Below are 12529 nucleotides of genomic sequence, written 5' to 3'. Positions count from 1 at the left end.
ACTCCACAACCTCTCTGGGCAGCCTGTTCCAGTGCTCCGGCACCCTCACAGGGAAAAAATTTTTCCTGATATTCACCTTGAACCTCCTATGCTCCAATTGGCACCCATTACCCCTTGTCCTATCACAGGTCAACACTGAAAAAAGCTTAATTCCATCTTCCTGACACTCACTCTTTATATATTTGTAAACATTGATGAGATCACCCCTCAGTCTCCTTTTCTCCAGGCTAAAGAGACCCAGCTCCCTCAGCCTTTCCTCATAAGGGAGATGCTCCACTCCCCTCATCATCTTTGTATCATCCCTGGCTTTGCTGAGAAAAGTCAGAACTGTGAGGGCACTGCGCAGCAATCCATGGGTGCTTTGGCAGCAGGAAGTGGAGGTGACTGGTGTGAGGTGTTGCTGTGCAGGAAGATGTGTCACAGGGAAGGAAGAAGAGATGATTCAGCAAGGGTTTTATACCACATCCGTCCCATGGTGCATAGGTGAGAGGATGAGGAACGTGTGCCCACATACAGAGGGATGGTAGTGCCTGTGGGTCAGGCTGAGGGATCCTGAAAGAGCAGGGGAAGGGTGTGTGAGCCCCTGTATGAGATGAGCAGGGGCTTGGATGCAAGATAGACTATCAGGAGTGCATATACACATCCTCTGGGACATGGTGCCCATTTTGGGCAGTCTGGTCCAACCCATTTGATGCAGGGATGAGGCTGCAAGGCAGTGAGAAGAGCCTGCTTGTGTTAGAGCTGCTCCAAATCCAGGAGGAAAGCAGCTCAGGGCCTCCACTCTTCTGGCTTTTTCAGTGCTTGGCAGTTGAAACATCATGGGCTCCCTTTCCAAAAGCACTCCAGATGAGACAGCCTTGCTTGCTGCCCCCACAGACACTGGCATTTAAAGGGTCCAGAGGAGATGTTTTTAGGCCAGAGGAGCAGGCAGCGTTTTGTATAAGGAAACACTTCTCTGTCCACTCCTTGATGTCCGTATCCATGAGTATTTCCATCACCAGGACTGCTTTTCCAGAGGCCAAGATGATCATTACTCCAAAGATGAACTTGTTAATCATGAGGTTTCAATTTCAAGTACAGGTGTGAGAAGTGGTGTAGGAACTCCAGCTCTGCAAATGCAGGTTGGTCTTCTGGGTTCTGGAAAATGGGAATATTTCTTCTATTTGCTCTGTCAGGATGAAAGAAGCAGTAATTTTTTGTGGCTCACAGTTTTCTTTAGTTACATGCAGCATCTGCTCTGGAAGTAGCCAGCCAGAGCCTGCAGGGTTTCTTCAACATCAGAATCTTTTGTAGGACATGCACATCAGCACTTGGAGCTCAGAGCAGTTTCTGTGAGAGGCAACTGCAGACCAGAAGGAAGGGAAATTTGGAGGCAAAAGGTCGTTGTAACAAACTCCAATGCCTTCCACCTGCTAGCAGCCAAGTGTAGAAGTCAGGGCTTTTATACAGACCCAAGCCACAAACCCAGGCTTTGCTAGGACAAATGAGGAGACATAAAATAGAACAGCAAACCACACCACTTACTATGTAACTACTCATAGGTCCTCATCAAATCTTCTATATGTATCTCATATGGTTGACTGGCAAGGTCAAGACCATAAGACCAGGAGGAGCAGCGGTGCAGAAGAAACTCAACCCAAAAGTTCCTACTTTGAAAAACAAATGGGCATAGGGTCCTGCTGGAGAAGAGGCTGGGGCTTTCATGTTAGAGTGGAAAAGAGAAGTTTGGAAAAACAGCAGAGACCTGTGAGAAGAAGCGAGACCTGTACAACCCACCTCCAGGCTGGGCACAGGGCAGCAGAGTGCTGCTGCCACTTCACACTGGGTTCTATTATATTGCATGGAAATCATATTTGACAAATCCTCTTTTTTTTTTTTTTTTCCCTCCAGGGGTAAAAGAAAAGAAAAAGAAAAGTTTCCCTTTTTCCACTACCAAGAGTTTCTGTTTTCTTCAGCCAAATGAAGCTGCAAGTAGTTATGGCTTTATTTTCATGTTGTTGTGTTTGATGAAAATGGGAACATGAGCCGATCAAAAATAGCAATGCTGAATACTTTTTAGCTTCCCATGCCCAGGAAGAACAAAACACAGTAGGCAAACAAAAAGACCAGACAGTGGTAAGGGTAAATATCCTTACCATTTTCGTTTTCAAGACCTGTTCGAAACAAAGGTAAGGAAAACTGTTTGTTTAAAAAGTATGAATTTTGAAATGACCACAATGTTCCTTTTAAATGGCACTGAAATAGAAGATAAAGACAGGGTACTGAGTGAAAGAGTGCTGATGGTGCTTTTATTGTGTGATTTGCCTTGTTTTTTTTCTGAAGTACTTCTTTTTAGCCGATTACCATGTATTTACAGTTGGTGTAATTATATCTAATTACTTAATTAGCATGAATACATGTAATTACTAACTTTGAATATGTAATTATGTCAGGGCAGCCTGTAATAAATGAGGTTGAAAAAAACCCTCATTAGGACTCTATGGAAGGATGGCTGCTCCACCCATGTGGAGAATGAATCCTAGTCCCCAGACTACACCAGTCCCAGAAGAGGAAAAGCCAGCCAGCTCCAGTCGTGTCTGGCAACAACCTCCACCAAAATCAAACCACTTGCCCAAAAAGTTTAGTTTCACACCACTGGTGGGAACTCTGCATCCACTGATGGGAGACAGATGGGGATCTACAAATGATCTGCCCCCCAGATTAATTTTTTTCCATCAAGGTTTGGATTTTCTTCCTCTGATTTGTGTCATACAGACAGAAGAATTCTGCTGCCCAACAAGAAATATAAGAGAATAACTGCAAAACTGTGCTGTGGCATATGAGTAAAGCTTAAGAGATCAGATCCAAGAACTAATCTGCATCTGATGCGTTGTGTTAATAATTAATTACTACTATTAAAGTAAAACAACCTTCCAAAATGTTTATTCTGAAAAATTACCAGTCTTGCACCACAAAAATCTCCACCTACTCATAATTATCCATTTTGCAAATCCGAATCCTGAACATCAGGAGACAGAGCTAAGGTTAAAAGTTGCTGTACACGTATGAAAACTATGTCCTAGCAACATCTTCATGAACTTATTTCAAGCCAATGCTCCCTTTTCTTCCACTGATCAGGAGATATCTGTTGCAATGAGCTGACTTTTCTTGCCCAAACAGTCTGATACTCATATTGACACAAATGAGGGTTGACTGGATCATGTTTTGCCTTACCAAAAAACCTGACCATAAGATTGAGCCATGTGGTCCTACTCTGTATCTCCTCATCACATATTCTGTCCACAGTGCTTGCTCCACAAGTCCTGCTCTTCTCCTCTCATCTGTTTATTTCCAAATATAGAGAGGTGCAAACTCATTGCAACCCCTTGCTCCTCGTGCTGATGTCTGCCAAGCAGATATGCCACTTGGTTTCTGTTTCATGTGCAAAAGATCAGGAGTAAAAGAAAAGAAAAAACAGCAGCTATTTCAGCTTATTCCTCTGAAATTGATTTGTGGTTGGACTGTCCCCATTGCCAAGCTCTTTGTTTAATTCTCCAGGTAGGGCTGAGGATGGTTGAAAGGATTGATTGCAAACCCCAGCACTTCCCAGCATGTCTTGGAGTTACAGCATAAAGATGGAGAGAGAATCTTCTTAAAGACTCAGTGCTTCATCACAAGACAGCAAAGTGGTGAAGTTTCTTCCATGGCTCTTTGAGAAGCCCTCAGCCAGGAAGGAAGAGAGCTCCCTGAGCCAAGCTTGTCCCTCCTGCTGCTCTAAATCAGGCAGAAGCAGAAAGGGATAAGAAAACCATAAAAATCCCAGGAAGTCAGAGCTGAGAACTGGCTCCTGCGCCCTCCATTCCATCACCATGAGGACGGCACGTCCCCAGCAAGGAACACATCTCCATCTCCTTGAGGACAGGTCATCCTTGAGAAGAACCCACAGGACAGGATGGCACAGCAGGAGCGAGGGGCTGCGGCTTCGTAGGCAGGGAGCTGCTCTCCATATTTCAGCTGCAATTCCATTATGCAGAGCTAAGTGACTGGGAATAAACATCCGTCATCCCTGCGTGATAAGCGATGTTTGCTAGTATAGAGGGTGACAGAAATCTATATCACATCAATGTACTATTAATACTGCATTAAGCATATAGAGTTTGCTCTCCCCGTTGCAGCACAATAATGGGTATCGGCATGTCCTCAACCTAGACAACATCCAAGAGCACAGGAATACTTGCAGGAGGAAGGAAGGAGAAAAGCTTTGTGATGGAGAGAGAAATTGCTCGCTGAAGATGCTGCTTTAGCAACACTTGAGTGCAAAGAAGAGATGCTGGGTGCCACGGAGCACCTTTGCTTCCAGCTGGACAGCAGTTCTGTGGGAGGTGGGTCGCCAGAGAGAGATGACAGCTTGCAGCAATACAGGCTCAGCTGCACATCCAGGCACTCCCCAACTCAGAGGAGTTCATCTCTCTATGGGCAACAGCAAATGAAGAAGTGTTTGTGTCCAAGCTCTGCACAGGGGTAAAAAAAAAACCCTCCAGCATGAAAACCACGGGGAGAATGGGAGCAACAAATATTCTCCAGCTCAGGTTTAAGTGGAGCAGAGCATATCAGATCAAACAAACCCCTTACAGCAAAAGCTCCCCAAAGCATGGTTAATTTAAAAGGTGAATCATGAAAGTTTCCAGCCTCAAGCAAAGCCACCACTGAAGTCAGAAGTTTTGCCCAAGTAAAGTCCTGGGGACCAAAATACAATACACACACCAAATCCAACCCTGCCTGAGGTCTCAAAGCCTGGGGTTTGCCTCATAAATGACAGGCAAATCTAAAAATACAAGGGCTTTCAGCCTGCCAGCATCCAGCTGTGGTTTGCTTCTTTTTAGCACCCAAAAGGAGTGCCTGTGTGAGGGGTTTGGTTTCAGCCCCGCTGCCTTGCAGCCCTGGGAAACCTGGACCTCAGAGGTGGTGATTTACTCTGGACTTCCAAGTGTGCACAGTTGGCACCAATGCTGCATTTCACCCCCCTGACACCTTCCGTGGGAGAAGTGGCTGCAGATGCCACCCCCAAGCATCTCTGTGAAGCCTTCAGATCCTAATTTAGTAGCTCCATGATATTGAGAGGCCAAATCCTGCCGTGAGCAACTTCCCCTGCAACTTGCCCAGCTCTGACAAGCCCCACAGGACAAATGCTCCAAGCATAACTCGGTCCTTTGAGGTTTAAGCTCTGCCACTGCCCAGCTACATCAGCACCCACATCTTGCAATGGTCGGCGCAGAAATTAAAGAGATTGGAGAGAGCACAGGAGGGGAAGGAAAAAAAAAATGGAGTGAGAGAGCCACCTCATCTCAAGCCATCACTTTGTAAATCATTTTGAGATGAGGTGCTATAAGAAATGTAAAATATGTAATTAACGGCACAGAAAAACCACGCTACATCCAGCTTCTCCTCTCCTGCCTAGTCACCCTCCTCCTCCCCTCTCCACAAGGAGCCACAATTTAGCAGAGGAAGCTGAGCACCGATGGGAAGCTGGGTGCACTCCCTGGACACAACCCATTGCTCCAAGCCCAGCACAGGGACATTGGCCCTGGCGTGGGCTCTCACAGTGCCCAGGAGGGGCTGCCCCAGGGACATCTCCACAGCTGCAGGTCCCCATCCCTGCCCAGAGGAGTGGTGGCCAGGGAGCAGCATGCCCCTGCCGATGCCCAATGCTGAAAGAGTTTCCCAAGGCTGGGAGATCAGCCTCCTGCCCATTGCCAGGGGCTGAGGTAGGTCTCTTGCACTCATCAGGCAGCAGAAGCCAAGAGGAGAGCAGAGGCGACTTCAGTGCAGCACACCCTGCTTCTACCTGTGCCACAGTGACAGGACAAGTTGGGGGCTTTTCCATCTTTTTTCTTTTTCCCAGCATTTTTAATTTTTCAGTTCTACCTGGAACCAAGACACACCAAAAGGATGAGCAATAGCAGGAGAGGAACGTTATCTGAACCTCCTGCATTGCCCAGTTTGCATCTCAGAGCTGGTAAAAGGCCTGGGAGAACTCAACTACTGGCTGCAAGCAGCGTGACACGGAGGCTGCAACTCAGCACTCACATGAGAAGCAGTGCAGGACTCCCAGGAAAGCATCCTTTTACCCAGCACTTTCCTTGGACACTCCAAATTTAGGAAGACAAAATGGAGAGGACCACTCAAACACCACCTGCTAGTCTAATAAGCCCAGCTCACAACCCAGATTTACACAGGAAAGATGCAAAAGCTTTACAGAAGCCCATGAAAAAATGGGCTTCTGTCATCCTGTTCTTTATCTCCATGCATCTTCTCAACCTTATGGCTGCATGCCCTGAGCTTCTCCCTGGCCCAGTGCAGAGCCAAGAAGAGAGGCCCATGGCTGGGAAACTGCTGGAGGAGGAAGGGGAAGCAGGTCCTTTCCCCAGCCAGGCAGGGGTCACATCCATCCTCCTGCTCTCATGCAGCTCTTGCTCACGCCTGGGACCTGACGCTCAGAGCCCAGCTTCAAATGGCACTTTCAGGCAAAGGGCTAAGGTGACTGGTGGGTGGCGGAGGGAGGGTGAAGGGAGGTGAAAGTGAGGGTGGAAAGTTTTCTCTAGAAGCACCTACATGTATGTTGTGATTTCTGAGAACCTGAGATTCACTTTGGTTTCTGGACCATACCAAGACCCACTCTCAAAAACCTCCTTCTCTTCTTCCTCATCCTCTTAACCTCTGCCTCCTTACCCTCCTTCCCCCGTCCCCCAACCCATCCCCCGGTCCTCGCAGGGGCTGCAGCCGGGTCGGGCACTCACACGTGTCTGGCTTGTGGCAGTTGTGCCCCTGTCGGAAGTACTGGGGGTTCTCGATGACAGGAATACGGGTCATGCCGATCACCACCGTGTCCGGGCCGGCGTCCAGGGACGAGGGCGTCGTGATGCCGTGGTTGATGTGGTGGAGGGGACTGGCTGAATCCTCCTCTCCGCTGATCACTGCCACGGGACCTGCAAACACCACACACAACCATCAGGTACAACAGGGGGCGGGGGACCCACGAGCCCTGCCGACTGCTTGAGTCGGTCCACGTGCCTCCCACAGCACCCACTTAGGCATCAGTGTTTACCTCCATGGACTAGGTCCCCAAAACACCAGCATGCCCAAATGCACCCACAACGATCTCCCTCCTACAGCCAGCCAGCAACCGTGCTCCAGCTCCTCAGCCTCCTGCCCCAGTGTAATGGTTTGAAACCTGCTGCCCCTGGTGGGTGGAGATTTGAAACCCTAAAACAGGTACAAGCCTGAACAAAACGGGTGTACACCTGTCCTATTCCCACTCCCCTTTTTCCTGTCTTCGGGATTTCCTGCCAAGGTCTATAAAAAGGGGAGAAAGGCACGCCTCCTCTCTTCCTCTTCTCTCTTCCTCTTGCTCCTTTGACCTTCTACCTGGGCACACGCTGCTCTGCTGCTCCCTGTGCTACACGTGGCCGTGGCCATCTTGGAGACCTGGGCCTGATCTACAGACTCTTCCCTGCCTCCATCCACGTCCAAGGATTGTGCATCCAGCTTCAATCCACCTCAATCCAGCGAGATCCAGCACCGGGGAGCCTCAGCACAGCATTTGGGTTTTGTATATTTGGAAGTTTAATCTTCCTTGCCTGGTTGTTCCTACAACCCCCCTTCCCTGTTAAACCCCTACCCTTCTTCCCTTCTGTACCCTGTTACACCCCTTCCCTTCTTCCTTTCTGTTCCCTGCTAAATAATATATTTCATTTTGTTAATCTTCAATTTGGTGCAAGGTTTTCATTCCCCCTGCCTTCCTTATTTACCTCTCTACCTGGGAAACTGAGGGATAAGGGAGGTGGGACACAGTTCTGCCTTCTAACCGGGACAGAACACCCAGACATCACTCTACACCCAAGTGCCTGTGCCCAAGAGCATCACTGCTCTAATCTTGCTCTAACCAATAGCAGGCTGATTCCCATAGGTAAAATACAGCAATGAAGGAAAGAACATCCACACCTGAGAGCCAAGGCCTGCTTCCCACACAGAGCTATTTCACAATACTCAGCTCTATCCCAGTTTTTGGCTTAGGCTTTATTTTATTTTTAGACCTTCTAACTTCAGCCTTTTCTATTAGCTGCCAAAGCTAGAAATCCCAGGGGACATCAGCTCTTAATACATTATTCCCTGCTTCCACTTATTCTCGCCTGTACTAAGGTCCGACCTGCCAGCCAACATCACAAACACCTCCATCATGACATGAAACCCTTTAATCCATGCTGCAGCCTTTCATGCTGTGTAAATATAGGATCCTGAGGAGCTGAGCAAGGTGGGGACCACACTGCAACCTTCCATGAAGACATCCCTTATACATTCACATGAGAATAAAAAACACACTCAACTAGAGATGCTCCTTTTCTCCTACCTGGATGCTACCAGAAGCTCAAGCAAAAATGAGCAGAGATGTTGCACTGAGGTTTCAAACCTATTCAGAGAAGCCTGTCTTTTACACACATGACACAGAAAATGCCTGTTTCCACTAGTAATCTACTTCTAATTGCACAATTACTTTTTTATGGAGCACTAGCAACAAAGAGAGGCGTCTTCAAGTCATTTTACTCTCTGGAGCTTCTGGGAGGACAGAGCTCCATGCAGTCATTCTGCCCGCATTAATCTAGTCCAAAGGTGCTCATTCTGGGAGCTTCAAGTATTGTTTGTTCTTCCAAGAGGGATATAATAAAGTTATTGTGTAATTAGCAGAGTCCTGGCAGCCGTGACAGGTGTTTTAGTCACCAGGTAAAAAAGTCTCTCCCTTTATTCTGAATTCCTTCTGGCAGATTCTGGCTTCTTTTTTTACACTACTCCCCAAGCCCACGTGACTTCCAGCTTTTGAGACACAAAGGCAAAATCCAGCTCTTTCTGCAGGATGCCTCTGCTGGGACTAGGCACATTGTTTTTCTCCAAACACAAAAAGCAAGCAGGCAATTTATGTCTGAGTGACTTTTGGTCTTTCACGACGTCAACTTTTTGCATGCAAACCAGGAAGACTGGGCTTTGCACAGGTTCCTTCAGCCATACCCTGCACTGCTGGCCAGCCCTGCCGTGGTGGGAAGGACAGACCTTTGTGTTTCAAGGTGCAGTTCACAAAAGTCATAAAACTATCAGCTGGTACAGACTGGTGTAAATAATTCAACAAGAGACTGTAAAGATCTCCCTTGCAGTGGAACAGTGGGAGAGTCAATTAAGGGCTTATTGCTTTCTCTAAGCAGCTAAGGTGTTGCTTCAAGAGAAGGTACAAAATCAGGCAGTGGGGTGTGAAAGACCCCTCTAGTGAATGATGTGAAGGAAGTCTTTGTGGTCCTCTGTTTTGAGAGCAGAAACCCCTCCTTTGTGACAAGGAGCAGAGGACATCTCCAGCACAAGTACTGGAAAGAGGTGGTTTTATGCAGTAGCTGTTTCTGTGAATAATTCAGCCTGTGCTATGGGCAAACATACTGTGGATATTAACTATAGAAAGAGTCAATCTGTTCATACTTTAAGAAGCCTTTGTATGTTCTGAGCATTGAACGTGTCACATCTATACTGAGAGCTATCAGTGGCATGCCTTCCATCCAAGCAAGGGGCTCACGAGCCAGCAGCATCCACACAACCTGTAAGGACAGAGTTTAGCTGCTCTCCATGCTAAGCCCATACAGTTTTCCTGCCAGAGAAGCAGTGTCAGCAGCAACAGTGGAGCCACAAAGCAGCAGGGAAAGGATAGAGAGATATTAAGGATGCCCCAGGGCTATCTCTGGGCAAAGAGAGGGTCAGCCCCTGCTCCAGCCCAGCAGTACAGCCACTGCCAACTCGCTCCTTTGTGATGCCAGCGGGAGAGTCAACCACAACGACCAGAAAATTAGGATCCAAATGAATCTGATGTTAACCAAGGAGCAGTGAGGGAACCTGAAAACGTTGCTTTTGGAAACGTCACAAGAAGCAACGCTGGTTTTCCTCCCCTCCCACATTTCCTCTACAGCCAACTCATCTTTTCCCAAGAAAGATGCTTCATTCAAACACCACCATTCCCAGCCACAACTTCACCCTCTTTTCTCCTCTAGCCTCTCAGTCGGGCTGTGCTCTATCCATGCCAGCAATGCTCCAACTCTTCTTGCTTTGAATCCATCCTGATATTATCATCTCTGCAAATACTGAGCACGTACCCTTCCAGATTGCCCCAAATATTCTGCGTTACAGAAAATCTCCCATTGGTCTCTACCCTGTGACTAGATGGGAATTTGGCTTGGTGTTTCCCCTCATCTCCTTGTTTATGTGGAAGCTCTGTGAAATAAGATGTATCTTTTCATCTGTATCTGTGAATCACCTGGTGCATTTGCTGTGTTACACGGCCAACTTGTTACTTAAGAAAAATAAAACAAATAATAACAAATATCTTAGGCAGACCCTGTTTGTGTGATTATATCATAATGGTAAATTATTTATCAAGGCTGAGAGCTATATTTTCTGATAAAAAAATAGGCTCAGGAATATAGGATATTTTATAAATAACCACAGATTAGAGAAGATAATGGTCATTTCATACACATCCATAACAGAACGAATGCTCCAAGGCAGATGGGTGAAGAAACAACAAAACTCCATGTTGCTATCACAGTAACCTCTCCAAAGCAACAAAAATGATCGAATGTGCAGAAAACATGACCTCCAAGGGAAACCTGAAAGAATTATGCTTTGTGTTGAGAGGAGAAGACTGAAGGGACACATGATAACAGCCTTCAAATATGTGAAAGGTTGCAGCAAAGAGAAATATAATAGCTGTTCTCCATGTCCACTGGGGATAAAACAAGAAATAATAGGTTTAAATTGCACTGAGGGAGATTAGAGTTGGAATGTTTTCCCTAATGCCCAGCAGTACGGATGGCTGAGCCCTGGAATAGATAACCCAGGGATGCTGCAGGGGCTCAGCCACTGCCAGCCTGAGAAGGGAAAGGTTAAAGACTCTTGAGGACTGCTTAGCTACAGGGCCTGGCACTGCTCAGAGCCCTCCCAAGCTGCAGCACTTTTACCTGCAACCAAGCAGTCCTAAGCAAGGAATGCCACTCCCTTTTGGTGCTCCCAAAGAAACTCCAAGCAGGGACCTCACCCAGTGCTGCAGACCAGGTTTGAGCAGCTTCTGAGGCACTGTGGGTGCAGCACTGGATCGAGGTGGGGCCATGGTCTCTCCAAAGTGTTTTCAGAAAGGATAACTCCATCTATGCCCCACGCTCAGGACAAAACTGGAGTTTGCTGAAGCAGAGTGATGAGGTGAGTGCTCAGGGCTGCAGGGCAGTCCCCTGTCACCACCCATGTGCTCAGGAGCTGTCACTCAGAGCATCATTTTTTGATAAAAAAGGTTAACTGCAAGAGCTAATTATGCCATCCACATTTGCCTGGGTAATATAAAGGAGCCATATAATTAATCTGCTTAATTAGCAACTGTATATGACCCATAACTGGAAAAAAAAAAAAGTTCTCCTTAAAGTGGGCCACTATGCATCATATAGCAAGTGCTGAAGCAGACCTCATTACACCCCAGTATACATTACACATAAAATCCCTTCCTTCTCTCACTTCAGACCTTTCTTGGCACTTACATAATTCCCTGATCTTAATGTTAAATGTTGCTCTTCAAAGGACCACGTCACTGACTGTCAAGGAGGTAATTCCAAGGCAGGATCTCTCAAGCCTAGCTTTACAAGTCAGATCTATACATACATACACAATGATTATTTCTCATGCAGATAGAAAAACTAACCCCAAACTTCAGCTTATCAGGAAAACAAACAAATAAAAAAAAAAAGAGTTTAAAAAATTCCAACCTTTTGCTGGAGCTGAAATCAAACCATCCCCCCGGGCTGATCTCTGCACCAGCACGGAAGGGAACTGAAACTCATAAAACAATAAGTGAAAGCACAACAAATACAATTAAAAATCTAGCTGTGCTCAGAGCGAGATTGCATTTACTGTCTCATAAAGAGAGTCTCGTCCTGTCAGGCAAACAAAAGGAAATCAATTTCTTAATTTTTATTGGCAGATGTGGGCAGGAGGCCAAGTCAGTGCTCAGCGCCTGCGTGGGACCTGCTTGGAGCCAGACTGCTCTGGGCTCCAGCCTGTCCCTTGCCCTCCTGCAGCCAGGATCTCCTCATCCCCAAGGTCACTGATCCCAGCCACTGGATGGTCCATCATGTGGTGCCTCTTCCCCTGAACTACAGCAGCCCCCCACTTGTACAAAACTCTGGGCTCTAACTGGAGACCCTCCTAATTCCAGCTCCCTGTGCACTTGCATTGCCACCACCACCATCAGGTCCAAGCAGTTTTTCCCACACCCATACAGCTTAGTTCTGTCTCCCTGCCCCAAATTCACCCCGAATTATCCCTGCATCTTTGCATGATCCCTGCAACACACTGTGGGAGCTGGAGGGCAGTGCTGTGGAGGATGGCCCACGCAGCACAGCTCTTGCTTGAACTACACTGTAGCCAGCTGCAGAGCTTGCTGACCCCTCCTTTGCCACAGCCCATGGGTTCTAGACTC

The 12529-nt window shown here is 47.2% G+C and overlaps 1 protein-coding gene across 1 annotated transcript in view; it reads right to left on the bottom strand.

Annotated features, from left to right (window-relative positions):
- NTRK3 (neurotrophic tyrosine kinase, receptor, type 3) overlaps positions 1-6965 on the bottom strand; it is a gene marked incomplete at its 5' end in the record, with an annotated part of 99869 nt that extends 92904 nt beyond the window's left edge. The window contains one exon of the mRNA XM_008947529.1: positions 6777-6965. Within this exon, the coding sequence (XP_008945777.1) occupies positions 6777-6965 (189 nt within the window). The remainder of the gene's footprint in view (positions 1-6776) is intronic.
- Positions 6966-12529: the final 5564 nt, after the last annotated feature.

The sequence above is a fragment of the Merops nubicus genome, unplaced genomic scaffold (genome assembly GCF_000691845.1).
Source record: "Merops nubicus isolate BGI_N331 unplaced genomic scaffold, ASM69184v1 scaffold999, whole genome shotgun sequence".
Lineage (NCBI taxonomy): Eukaryota > Metazoa > Chordata > Aves > Coraciiformes > Meropidae > Merops > Merops nubicus.
The sequence above is the reverse complement of the archived record's forward strand: the minus strand, read 5'-3'. Positions and strand labels throughout refer to the sequence as shown.